At 37.6% G+C, this 14,471-nt stretch overlaps 1 protein-coding gene across 3 annotated transcripts in view; it reads left to right on the top strand.

Annotated features, from left to right (window-relative positions):
- Kiaa0825 (KIAA0825 ortholog) overlaps window positions 1-14,471 on the top strand; it is a 406,282-nt gene that overhangs the window by 137,529 nt on the left and 254,282 nt on the right. For all 3 annotated transcript variants that reach the window (XM_055604019.1, XM_055604021.1, XM_055604022.1), the window contains one exon: window positions 9,894-10,004. In XM_055604019.1, the coding sequence (XP_055459994.1) occupies window positions 9,894-10,004 (111 nt within the window). The remainder of the gene's footprint in view (window positions 1-9,893; window positions 10,005-14,471) is intronic.

A 14,471-nucleotide genomic window follows, 5' to 3' on the forward strand; every position in this document is an offset into this window, starting at 1 on the left:
CTTTGCTTTCTGATTATAGTGATATATACATTTTTATTCTGAATATATCCTCGGACATATATGGTCAATGCTGAAAAGTAATTAACAACTTTGTTTCCAGTTTCCCACTCTGATTTGAAGCATGCCCATGACTAACAGATCCTTCCTTCTTGAAAACAAACTAAAAACTTGTTTTAGAAGCAGAGAACTCTTTCAGAGAAGAGAAGGAACAGTGAGTAAAACCACCATAAGGTTGAGATTACATATAAATGGTTTATAATATAAAAAGCTTAAATTTGAAGCCCCTAATAAATCCTAGTGAAATAAACTGATTTACCAAGGTTGAAAAAAAATTGCTATGCTCTCAGTTCAATGGGTCAGTTCATCTCAGAAAAAGGCCCTGTGAAAACCAAGAACAAAGCTGACAAATTTCATGGATTGGTCATGGTTAGCAATATTGAATTTCATGGTTTGTCACAGGAGACCTGAAAAATTTTAACCCCAAAATGCATTTGTAAAACAAATAAATTGTGATCTCAGATTGCAAATTTTAATAATAATAATGAAGCCTGCATTCATTATTTTTAACCTATGGCCTTTGATACATTTTTTTAACAACTATGCAAGTACTCAAATCTCCATGATTTGTGCATTTGTGACCTCACTCAGCATATTTAAATTGCTAATTTCAACCAGTATTATGGAACATTTTGTTTCTTAACGCTGCCTATAGTGTTCCTTAATATGAAGCATAGGCCTATGTTGCTTTCATGAATGAGCAAAAGTCTAAACTACATTTTCATGTTTTTATAGTTCTCAATGCAAAAATATTCATAACTTTAATCCATTCATGTTGATTCCATTTTTGTTGTCTTACTGCAATATAAATCAAATCTTTGAAATGTGTTTTGTCTTTTGTGACAAAGGAAACTTATAAGGCATTGTGTTCTTCACCAAGTAGGGAGGTATGTGTTTTATGAAACCCTGTTGGCATTGGAGCTACTTTCACAGCTGAGATATGAAGTGCTTATAGTCTTAATATTCCAAAAGGCCTCATCTCCAGCTCATCACAAACATTTAGCATGCGCTCTGAGGCCATGGGGAAGGGAGAGTAACAATAAGATGTTGAAACTATTGAATTTTTATGAGCTGTACCTGTGATTGTCACTTGGCATGACATGCCTTGGAAGAAGGGGACTGCCTTTCTTTCAAGTGGTTCTCACAGATAAGCTCTAAGTGTGTTCCTGTTGAGCCGAGTGTAGGACCACTAAATCTCAGGGCAAGAATACGTGATTTTAAAAATCCTTTCAGGAAGAATGAAACCTAACAAAAAATGTTAAAAATGTGTGTTCTTTTCTAAGCTTGTCTTCATGAATTTCTGATAAATGTCAGGGGGAAAAAAAAAAAAGTAGTTTAGCTTTGGCCTCCAGGGAAAACGCCCCAGTGAGGCATAAAACACCTGCACCCAATCTCCCAATGTGCTTGTTGCGTACTCCTTCCTGGAGGCAGCTTTTGTCAGCATCCTGTCCCATATAAACACATGCATGACATATGGCTTTCTGGATTGGAGTTTGCATGTAGACTGTTTGTTTTAGTTTGTATAACAAGTTAAAAATTATTTCTTTAATGGGTTAAAGGCGTGACCCATCAATATGTGTGTGTTTGGAATCAACTCTTAGACCCCTACTCTGCCACACCAAAAATGCTTATTCTAAAAATTTAGACAAGTGCAACTTGATTCTGTTAAAACAAAATACTGTTGCCTTCCTAAACCTCATGATTATGTACAAGGGGCACAACGGAGAGCTATTAATCTGGCCCCAAGTAACTTTAGGAAATACTGATAAATGTTAAAATTAAGTACTATGTATCCAACATATTTTGATATGTCATACCAAAACTCATAATTGTAGAAGTGGAGGTGAGTTGGTAGTCCCAACATTTATTAACATAGAAGAGTGGTATTTCAGTATAAATGTGAATATGCCAGTCAAAGATTAGCATCATAGGAAACAGGGAAGGATGTTTAACACTAAGCTAAAGAATAGTAGTCTCATGTTGGAGTTAATTTGCAATGACTCATATGGCTTTTGAGTCACTGAATTCCAGAATGCTACCAATGTTGTACCATAGTTCTCCTTTAAAACTGTGCTCATGTTGGATCCTTTGAGGTTATGATCTTAGTCTGTGTGTGTGTGTGTATATATATATATATATATATATATATATATATATATATATATATATATTTAACTATTTCACAGTCTCCAGGGAAGGACTTCTTTTCAATGAAAACTTTTTATATCTCAAGAATGAATGACACAGTTTGAAAAAAAAAATGGCAATTCTTTAAAATGTTGGATACCACATATGCTTAGGTGAAATGTTAAGCATATAATTTTTTGACCGAACAATGAAAGCACATATCTACACCATAAATAAAAAAATCAATATAAATTATATATGAGAATGGGCTTAGTAGAAACAATCCTCACACCGTGAACAGACAAACAAGATTCAGCATAAACATAGAGAGAAATACCATTCTACAATATAAATCTCATAACAAGAAGGAACCAGAAAAGCATTATGTTGAGTAAAAAAGACAGCCACTGCATTCATTCGAAACAACAAGCATAGGCAAATCTGTACACAGAATCTATCAAGGATCATCAGTGCTAAGAGAGGCAAGTGTGCATGCAGCTAGTGGATTTGAAGGTTAAATTATTCTTGAATGTAATAGAGGCTTTTAATTGCATACATTAGACATGTAAGTGTTGTGATATTTGAATTATATACCCTAAGGAAGCTGCAAAAATGAATCTGGGTTAGCCTGGCATAATGGCATAGGCCTCAGGCTAAGGTAAGAATATTGCAGGTCTTTTGTTAGCCTGTGCTACATAGCAAAAACTTGTCTTAGAGGAAAAAAGTATTGAACAAAAAGTAAAATATTGTCCTCTTCTGTGGCCTGGTAGGGCTGCTCCCTGCTCAGGGGGAGGTGATCAAAGAGCAGGCCAATCAGATTATGTCAGAGGCAGTCCCTCTTCCCATTACTAGATAACCCACTTGGACACTGACCTGCCATGAGCTACATCTGTGCAGGGGTTTTAGGTTATCTCCATGAATAGTCCTTGGTTGGAGTATGAGTCTCTGGGAAGTTCCCTGTGTTCAAATTTTCTTGTTCTGTTGCTCTCCTTGTGGAGTTCCTGTCCTCTCCAGCTCTTACTATTTCCCACTTCTTACATAAAATTCCATTCACTCTGCCCGACAGTTGGCCAACAGGCTCAGCATCTGCTTTGATGTCCACTTTTGACGAGAACTGATAGACTAAGATCAGAAAGGAGAGGAGAACCTCCCCTATCAGTGGACTTGGGGAGGGGCATGCATGCAGAAACGGAAGGGAGGGTGGGATCGGGAGGGGAGCAGGGAGGGGCTTATGGGGGGGATACAAAATGAATAAAGTGTAATTAATAAAAAAAAAGTAAAATATTTAAAATTTGAAAAAAAATAAGTACTTGAAAACACAAAATGATCAGAGAAGTTTCTTATCCTAGCAATTTTGTTTCCTAGGTAGATCTAATTTGTATACCTGAATATTGCTTGGGAAATATCATTTAAAAGAACCCAAGAGCTTTCTGCTCATCCTCCTTTTTCACACTGTTCCTGTTATGGACTGTGCATTTCATTAGTCATTTTCCAACTTAAAGTCATCTCTTTTTAATATTGGAGTACTGTTTTTCATTTGATAAATGTAAGCCAGTGTCAAGAGCAATAGAGGAAAATACCTTTTACTCTAAGTGTCTTACACACTTACATGTTGGCATTTAAACATATAAACATTAAACATTTCCCAGAGGAAAAATATTTTTATTGCTTGCTTGGTTGGTTGGTTTTTTTCCAAGACCAGTCTTCTTTAGATAGCCCTGACTGTCCTAGAATTCATTCTCATTCTGTAGACCAGGCTATCCATAAAACTCAGAGATCTGCCTGACTGCCTCCTGCATCCTGTGATGAAAGGTGTGTGCCACCAAACTGGTTCTTTTCTTTTTTTCTTGAGTCAAGCTTTCACTAGGTAGCCGTGGCTGGACTCAAGCTTAGAAATGACTAATAAAAGCAGTGATTTGAATTATTTTTAAGTCTTTAAGTGTCTGATTGGACTATTTCTGTGTGATTGCCCAGGGCTATCAAAAAGGCTCACATGTCTTTAGTATCCTATGTCATCTCAAAGTTTCAACTTAACTTCTAGGTCAGTTTCCACCCTACTCTAGTTCCAAGATGATTGTTTTCTCTTGGATTTTTTTTTAACTGAAAAGTCCAGTGGCTCAAGCATCTGGCTGTGCACAGAAGGTGGAAGAAGCTTGACCTGACACCTTCACCTTTATAGAACCCTGTCTGTTGAGATACCTTCATGCCATCATGGAGGTACACTCTGTTTGCATCCTATTTTGAGAACCTTTCTGGTGGGCCCACCCTCAAGTTCCAAGTGGCACGAGCCAAGCATAAATCTAGCTAAGTCTTTTTAGCTTTTGGTTGTTCTCACTTTTGAGGTGCCTTAGATTACATAAGCCCAAGAAGTCTGTTTGGTGGAGAAGAAAAAAAAATAAGTAAACATAAGAAAGTAGCATGCATTAGAATTAGAGAAGCAACGCAAAATGAATGTAGGCTAGAGTGCCTAGTGCGATGGCCTGGCCAGTGCAAAAGCAGGGTAGCGTGAAGGAAGGGGATGGCACATGGCTCCCTCACGCTGGAAGAAGAAGGAATGTTTATCCCCCTAAGCAACATTCTTAGGGGCAATGCAAAGATGTGTATTGTGCCTCATCGGAAAGCACCTAACAATTTTTAAGATGCTTAAGGGAATAATGTGGAAGAAGAGAAGGAAGGATTATAGAAACTGGAGGGGTCAAGATCACCAAAGAAAACCCACAGACCCAGCTAACCTGGGCTCATGGGGGCTCACAGAGACTGTACCAACAATCAGAGAGCCTGCATGGGAATGACCAAGGCCCTTTGCATCTATGCAATGGTTGTGTAGCTTGGTTCTTGTGGTACTCCTAACGGTGGGAGCAGGGGCTGTCTTTGACTCATTTGACTGCTTTTGAGACCCTTTTCCTCCTACTGGGTTGCCTTGTCCAAACTTAATACAAGGAGATGTACCTAGTCTTATTGCAACTTGTATTCCATGTTTAGTTAACATTTTACTTGAGACCTGCCCGCTTCTGAAGAGAAACAGAAGAGGAGTGGATGGTGGAAAAAAATGGGAGGGCTGGAAGTGAGAAGGGAGGGGAACTGTGTTTGGGATGTAATTTATGAGGGAAGAATAAAGAAAGATGTTTTGGAGAAAACTATAACTCTCTAGGTTTTAGGGTTGTATTTATACTCTGATATGAATTATTCAGAGTACGATCTCTTAGCTGTATTCTGAAATGTCATTAGAGGTTATCTAATAGTGAATTCATAATCTCATCCCCCCATTGAGCTTGCAGGCCAATTTTCAGCCGCTTATACTCTCCAGAATAATGAAACTAATTTGGGCTCTTGCTGTGGAATTAAATGCTCACACAGATCACACCCCCTCTGAGACCATAAACATCTGCCATGGCATCCTGTGTAGTCAAGAAGCCTTAAGACTGCCATGCCCAGGAATCTGTGGATTCAAAAAAAAAAAAAAGTTACGATCCCAACAGAAACACTCACCTAAATACTGTGTTTTCTTTGGTTTTTAATCTAAGAAAATTTGGCAACAGTTAACCATTCCCTTATTATCAGCTCCTATAGTATTTTTTTTTTTCTGCTCTTGGGGATAAAATTGCAAGTAGGTAACTGTATAGACTATTAGCAATCTCATACTAGTTTTGAGATGTTTGTGTGCCCTGGTTCTTTAGAACACTTTGCAGGTTTGTTTGTTTGTTTGTTTGTTTGTTTTTACATAAAGGTACCATGCTTTTTCTGAATCCTCGCACACACTGTAATGTCCCTATTGTATAAATTGGAAATGGAGGCTACGTAAGTTGCCAAAACATTAAAAAATCTAATAATAATGCCTATGCAAGATCCAAACTCTGTAGGGTCCATTTCTCCAATTTGTGACAGTACTCCTTCTGAATTACCTTCAGCTACCTTCTCTTAGGGGCACAGAGAAGACATAAAATAAAAGAAAAAGACAAAAGCAAATGTAGACTGATTGAAGGTAAAGTGAAATCCTCGAAGAAACAGAAAAAAGATAGTGAAGAGATAGCGACAAGAGATATGTTTGAGGTGGCAGGGTCAGGAAATACCTCCTAAGGAAAATATATTGTTAAGACGACACCAAGGAGCCGGCTGACTGCGATGGTGAAGGCATTCTGCGGGAGGCGTGCTCTCATTCTGGACACATAGGGGCTTGTGCAAAGAGCTCTAAGGCAGACAGGACAGGTGTGCATCAGCTGTGACATGGTCTAGTGCTAAGACCTCTCTCCTAGTCCATTGCTTCCTTTGACACTGTTTCTTTGCGAGCTTTTATTGTATCTCCCATCTCCTTAACCGGCACCTTCTTCCTAGCAACTTGCCCTTGCTTTCTCCCCTCAACTTCAGCTGGCCTCTAATCACACTCTGGCCCACAAGTCGATCATCACTTAAGTCTCTTTGTACCTGCCAACAGTACATTATTTGCACTGCTGGGTAAATCTTCCATTTGTCTCAACTTTGGTCAACTCTTTGACTTCATTCTGTGTTTTCTTAACAGGTTGCCTTGCTCTCCACTTCTGTGAGAAAAACAGATTATTAGGCATTTGTCTTATCCTCTCACATTTTACTCTGGTCCTGGGAACTTCAACTCAAGGTCCTTATGTAATTACTCTACCACTAGGCTCTATCCCCAATCCATATCCACTCTTTTAATTTTTTTCTTTATTCTTCTCTCTTATATTACATCCTAGCTGCAGTTTTTCCTCCCCTCCCTCCCCACAGTTTCTTCCTCATCCCCTCCCCCACCTGCACTTCACTTCCTCTCAGAAAACAGCAGGCTTTACAGAGACATTAACCAAATATGGCATAACAAGCTATAATAAAACCAGGCACAAATTCTCACATCAAGGCTGGGCCATATTCTTCTGGTATCCTTGACTGTCTGGCTCCTCCAGTTGTTCCTCTGCCTCCTCTATAGGACTCTCTGTGGACTTTGCATCTACTCCCGTCAGTTGCTGGATGAGGTCCCTGATAACGGTTATGCTAGGTTCTGGTCCCAGCACATTCTGCAGACATGAAAAACTGTAGGTTGGAGGTTTACCACATTCATTCTTGATAAGTATTTTCATCCCAGTTTACCACTACATCTCTTTATATACATTTTATCATTGTCTCTCTTTTACTTAGCTATAGCACATCTTTTCAACTAAGCTCTTGATTAATTTTATCTACCATTCCATGGCCTTGGTCTTTTGAGGTATAATTTCTATTTAATGCCTAATGCTCCTGACTTTCTCCAATATTAAGTGTTCTTTCTACCAATGTGTTTGCATTCAGATCCAATTATTGTGTGTCCTACCACTCACGCAGTGACTGCAGTTTGATTTCTCCCGCATCCAGCTAAATAAGGACAGTGGCATTCATATGCATGCAATGACTAACTCCAGTAGAGTCTTCCTTTTGCCTTCTCTGCAGCTGTTGACATCGTCGGCTACCTTCTTGCCCAGCCTCCCTAACATAATTTTTTCCTGGCTCTTTGCCTTTGCTCTGATTCCTTTTCTCTGCAGTTTTGTTTTAGTGCTTCTTTTTCTCTTGTCACACTAAATGCAGATCTAAAGATCTGTCCTTGACTATCTTTTCATCTCACACTCTTTCAGTGGGTGAATTCATCCACTCAACATGTGATGACTTCCACATGGGGATATTCAAATCAGACCTCTTTTGTATACACTGGACCAGTAAATTCAAATTCCTACTCTATGCCTCTCTTTACATGTTTTTCAAATGTCCATGGACCTCTGAGACTATTTAAAGCTAAATTCCTGTGAGTTTCTCTTGGCTATTCCTTTACTCTCAACTTTCTCTCCTATCTCATATCATCTTAAACTTTCATTAAAGAATGACTTTGTTCATCTAATAACTTATGATTTATCATATTTGTCTCCTAGTTTAGGCTCCTCTTGCGGATCTGATACAGTGTCATAGTAATTATCTTTTTTTTAAAAAAAAAAAGATGTAGTTGTTTATTATTTATATAACATTCTGCCTGCACACCAGAAGAGGGCACCAGATCTCACTATAGATGGTTGTGAGCTGTCATGTGGTTGCTGGGAATTAAACTCAGGACCTTTGGAAGAACAGCCAGTGTTCTTAATCTCTGAGCCAACTCTCCAGCCCCCATAGTCATTATCCTTAATCTCCTCTGATCTGTATCCCTTACTGCTATTGAATTCTGTTTTATAGATTTGAAGCAGCTAACTGCTAATATCACTTCATGCTATAAATTCTTTAGGGATTCTACATTGCTGGTACAAAGAGGGATCTCTTAGAAAAGCACACCCTGGTACTGAGCTAGCCTAGGCCTGTCTTTGTAGTGGATTATGTTGACTGAGTATAGCCTGACTTGGACAACTACTTGGGAAATTTTTCTCTGATCTGAAATTTAGTGAAGCTGAAAAAAAAGGGGGGGGCTTTAAGGGGATGGTGATATATTAAATGTCTAAAAAACTCTTCTAAGTAGACTTAATTGAAGATAATACATTTCTACAAAACAATGAGGGGAGATAAAGTTTAGAAAATATGACAAAACAAAATACAAGATGTCGAGTGAGAAGATAGGGATGGGTTTTTCACAACAAAATTGTTTTCTGTTTTGACCAGGTTCTACCTTCTGTGCTTGCATGTCTACTGATATTGTCCTTTCTCAGGTCTTATTTGTGTAGGCATTCATTTCTAGGATAGACATCATACTCTCCAGTCCTCTGGCCCAGAGCCTTTCTGCCATCTCTTCTGTGATGTACTGTTGGAGCTGCATTCATCATGAATGCATTGTGAAAGGGAAGGGGTAAAGTGATATAAAATAGTTTAATTTTTAAAAAGACAGTATTTTTTATTATATGTAAAGCACCACTTCAAACAATTCCATTTCTAAATCTTTAGTCTTGAATTGATGTGGATAAATATATTGTCCAGTTATAAAATTTTTACTAGCCAAGCTAGCTACTAAGCACTTGTGAAACAAATCCTTCCTTATTAGATCAAGATCTATAGTTGAATTTAAGCCAACTTAGAAAAATATTAGTCATTTCCAAAAGGTAGTGATAGACAAATTATTCTGGACAAGGTATTGTATATTTTAAATCATGATAATACATTTCATGATAATACATTAAGTTCCTCTTACAAACTCTTTCTGGGCCATTAAAAATGTATATAGTTATTGTTAAGTTTTTCTTTATTGTCTAATATATAAAACTCACTTTGATGACTAAAAATGTATTTGATGTTACATGTTTTTACATTAGTGAAGCTAATATTACAAATATTAGCACTTATTAAGTGTAGGTTGATTAAAACCCTGTGAAAGAATATTAGTTGTGAGAGACATAGATTATATTCATTGTACTTTATGTGGGCATTTATCCTTGACAGATTTTATAATTTCTGAAATTAAATCATAATGTCATAACTATACCTTCCCCTGTGTAAGAACTGTTCTAGAACGGCCCATTAAGATCCTAATTCTTGATTCTTGGTTTGCTGTGTGTATGTCCATGTGTATGTGTATGTGCATGTGCGTGTGTTGTGTGTGTTGCTGTTGTTTTTGGTGGATGCATTGTGCTCAGTAAAATGACACCACTTCCTATTTAAAAAATTAGTTTGTAAAATATGAGTAAATTTCCAGTTATTTCAGTGTTCTCCACAGTTAATGTTTCCTGCATATTCTGAAATAATTAATTTTGTTTGCCTAGGACTTTTCAGCATGGTATGGATGAGTCGGCATCAAGTTCCTTAACACCATTGTTTAATCAACCATTCCACTGGATTTCGTGCATGTCACACTTCTACCCCTCTTTGCTCAGGTAGGAACTTCCAAGTAGCACACTGATTATAAATCTCTGACTCTTTCACAAATTGTACAGATTTGCTACATGGGCGTGAAAGAGTCTTACAAAAGGAACTTGACAATAAATGAGGAAGTGGAAAGGATAATTATGTATTTTTTAAGCCCTAGAATCGAAGCCACAGTACTCATAACCATCTCTCTAACTTATAACTTTAGTTACGTAATGGAAAAAAGTGGATTTTGAGACCTTCATTCTATTTAACCTCATTACCTATCATTTAAAAATTCATTCTTGATCTATGATTGGGGTTTGACAGTTCTGAGGCTAATTATCTGATACAGACAGCAACTAAGTAGTCAAATTAGCTTAACTCAGAGTCTTAGGTAGAAGTTGAGAGAAGTAACTTTTATAATTATGAACAAGATCTTTCATTTTTATTATTTAATTAGCAACACTTAAAAATCGGAAAAAGCATTCACAGTGTAGAGTGAACTTCCAAAAAAATCTGATGACATTTTGTGACATTATGTAGCATGGCAGTTTGATTCTTTGTAGAATACATTATTGGAAAAATACCTTTCCTTTGTATCTGAGAATCAAATATCCTGAACAGCTAAAGGAGCTATTGTTGGTCTGAATGCAGTCTCGTTTCATGTTGGGAATACACTGTCAACAGTTACACATTGGCTGGGAGTGGGTTTCTTCATCTCCTCCCTCTCTGTGCTAGGACTCCATTTGCTTTGACGTGTGCGGGCCCTCTGCATTCTGTCCCCTTCTCTCTGGGTTCATATGTGCGTATTCATATAGCACATTTGCTCTCTACCATCAGCAAATTTGTTTTCTTTTTGGAGCTACAGATGCTCCATTAGGTGAGACTCCATAATACTTGTTTTCAGCCCTGCTTCGTTCAGCCCAACTAGAGTCTTGGAAGTTATCACAAAAATGATTTTACCTTTCCAATAGTTAATTTTTGTATTTAGTGTCTGTTTTTTCTATACTAAAGTGTAAATGGAACAAGAAGTTTCTTTCTTTCTGCTTCTGTTAGTAAACAGTCTATTACTCTAATAGAGTCTGTCCCAAGAGCAGCTGTTCATACCACGTATAAATGATGTCTGGTGCCAGCTTTCTAGAATCATGTTAGTAGCCTGTGCTGAAATTTAAAAATGTCTTTGGAAATCTGCTTCTAGAAACCCACTGTTAGGAATGACGTGAGGATGTGAACAAAGTTTTATGTGTAAAATATCTATTACTGTTTATAAGAGAAAATGGAAAAGATTAATGTTCTATACTGCTGCTGGGAAAAATCACTTATAGGATAGTTATAACAATAGACTAGTAAGGAATCAATAAAAGGATTGAGTGTTAAAGACATTTAATAACTCCAAGAAATGATTGGGATTCATAGTTTGGGCAAGCAGCTTAGTAGGTATGTGGTTCTTCAAGCCAGCCCCCTGGCTTGAATAACAGACACAGTGCCAGGTGACCACCTCTGTGAGCTGTTGCTGGGTGAGTGAGTACTCCTGTGCCTCCTTCATGGAGACAAGGTGCTATGTGATCTAAGTAGCAATGTTCTGAAGAAAAGAACATTGGAGATCAGGTCCACATCCCAGCCCCATTCCACTTGAGTTGGTGTTGGCAAGTGCACCTTCACCTTTCGAAGGGAAAAACCATTCAGGGTTGATGTGAACAGGTATGCATGAAGAACACAGTTATTCACTGGATAAAATGTCCTTTTGATTATGTAAGGTTGTGTGGTCTCTCACATGCTGGTTTACAGTGTTTGTCTCTAAGGGGGCTTCAAGCTAAACAATAGGTACCCTAAACTTGCTGCATAAGACAGGATTGTTTTCTAGGCAAAAACCAACAGTAACTAGGTTGTGAGATGCAATGGAGAAGCACTAGCTTATACGTTTCTACCATGTACAATCTTACAGAAAAAAATGCAAATCAAACAAAGCCCCAGTGGATACCAAAAGGGTGTAGACTGCGGAGGTGCTTTAGTTTTTAATCTCTGGTAGTGAGTTTGCAAGTGATTTTATTTTTCTCTGAATCTTCAGATTTTCTTACAATGAATACAGTTTAACTTTATCAAGATAAAAAAAAATGAAGAAAACAACAAAAACTAGGCCCATGTTCTCTGATTGTTCTTTGTTCACATGGCAAAATTTACAACCTCTTTCAAGATTATTGCACCTCTGCATTCCTGGCAAAGTACTTGCCTTCCCCCCAGGCATTTTATGTCCAGCTGTCCAAATTTCTTGAGTTGTCCACTGTAATAGTGGTGTGTCCTTCCTCCCCTCTTGCCAATACACAAGCATCATTTATAAATCCTTAAAAGACAGACCCTCTGAGGTCTTTATTTGTCTATTCTTAGTCCTTAGTCCTGTCTGGCCTTATCATGGCCAGTAATCATTGTCTGAGAAACCCTGTCAGAGTCGGCCATCCTCTCCAAATCATTATAATGAAGACTTTTCATTTTATTATTATTTAAGATTGTAAAATTAAAGCATGATAGCCTTATCTTATAATAAAGGAGAAAACTGCAAAAAGAAGTGTCTGAAATAGCCAATTTTATGAAGCTTCCTAGTAACTACATTTTTCACTTTATCTTCTTGTTTCTTTAGTGCAGGGGATGGGACATGTGGACCTTCTTATGGAAGTCAGATGGCTTGTGGGAATTGATCCTCTCCTTCCTCCACTGTATGGGTTCCTGGGGATTGAGCAGAGACCATCAGGCTTGGTGGCAAGCACTCATACATGCTGAGCCATCTTCCCAGTCCAACATCTTAATGAACTAAACAGCTATTTATTTTGGACCTGTATGCTATTTCAGGAAAGATTTGAATCAACTTTCTGAAGTATTAAAGATACTTAATTAAATATAAGTGAGAAGGAAGAAAAAGAGCAAGAAAGACATAAAATTAAACCAAAACAGAGTCAAAATGTGGAAAGTTATATAGAAAAGAAAATTGTCTATAAGGGTGCTACGAGGTATATAATAACTAAAATAAATTTTTCATGCTTTTCCAGGCTTTGGTAACACAGTTTTGAATACCTAGTTTTAGGAAAATGAATGTATTTCCAAAGCATTAAGTAAAATAAACTACATTCAAGGTCTCTACCAATGACATAAGCCAACAGTGTAGATGATTTAAAACAGCAATCAGTTTCATGGTATAATGAACTAAAGCGACTGGTGAATATATTGCTATCAAGGTTAATAGCATGGTAATATATAGTGATTTCACATAAAAATACTACGAAAATAGTATAGGGGTTCTCTAGAGGAACAGAGCCGACAGAATGAATCTATATAAACCAAAAGGGGATTTATATGGCTTTTACAGGTTGTGGTCTGGCTAGTCCAACAATGACTGTCTCCTGACAGAAAGTCTAAGAATCTGGTAGCTGTTTAGTCAAAGAGGATAGGTGTCTCAGCTTATCTTCAAGTCTGTTTTGGAGTCTGGAAGAAGTAGGTTCTAAGGCCAGTGAAGGAATGTCTCGGCAGCAGGAGAGAGATGAACTTACCAGTGAGAGAGTGGGCAAGCAGGCAAAAAGTAAAGTCCCCTTCTTCTGTGCCCTTTTATGTAAACTACCTTGAGAAGATGTGGCTCCCATTTAGGATGGGTCTTCCCACCTTAAATGATGCAGTGAAGAATAATTTCTCACAGGTGTACCAAGATGCTTGGGTTTTAGCTGATTCCAGATGTGGTCAAGTTGACAACCAAGATTAGCTATCATAGTAATTTATACTGTTTCCTTCTACTGCTTTTTATGTTTCTTAAACTTTGATCTTCATTAAACTGTTTGAATACTTCTTAGTAATTTCCAAGTATTCCTTTCTTAAGTCACAAGTACAGTATGATTCTGAGTAGCATAATCAGCTTGAGTAAACAGTGCATCCATTTTCTATTGCTTATTTTCTTCCGTGAGGACATGATACTTTGACACAAAGCTAGTCTGTTCTCTATTGTGCTTTTATTTAATGCAGTGCTCTATGTTTATATATCATCTTCCACCCTAAAAATATGAAGTCATTTGTTTTCACTATATGATTTATATAAATATTTATCCAGTTCAAGATATGTTCACTTCTTTCATATAAGTATTTCACAGATTTTTCTCCATGTAAGGCACTGTGCTGTGTGTTACAAGTAAGGGAAGAAGTAGTGAAGGAAAACTGCAACAGAAATCCCTCTCCTCAGTACAAGAGTACCATGACCTGAGCTATGCAGCCTACTTGACAAGCAGGGCTATTGTCAGCTTCCCCCGTCTTGGCAGACTCTGCTGATTTTCTCTTGAGATATTCCACTCCTTTAACAAGAAAGATTTCCTTCCTTTCTTGTTACTGCTTTAATGTCTCTTCTTACAGCATGTACACGGACACACACCTGAAGTATGGAGTGTCTTCAGTGTTCTACTTTGTAACCTTTTTTCTTTCTTTCTTTCTTTCTTTCTTTCTTTCTTTCTTTCTTTCTTTCT

This window comes from Psammomys obesus, unplaced genomic scaffold (assembly GCF_907164565.1).
Source record: "Psammomys obesus unplaced genomic scaffold, mPsaObe1.curated_primary_1811, whole genome shotgun sequence".
NCBI lineage: Eukaryota > Metazoa > Chordata > Mammalia > Rodentia > Muridae > Psammomys > Psammomys obesus.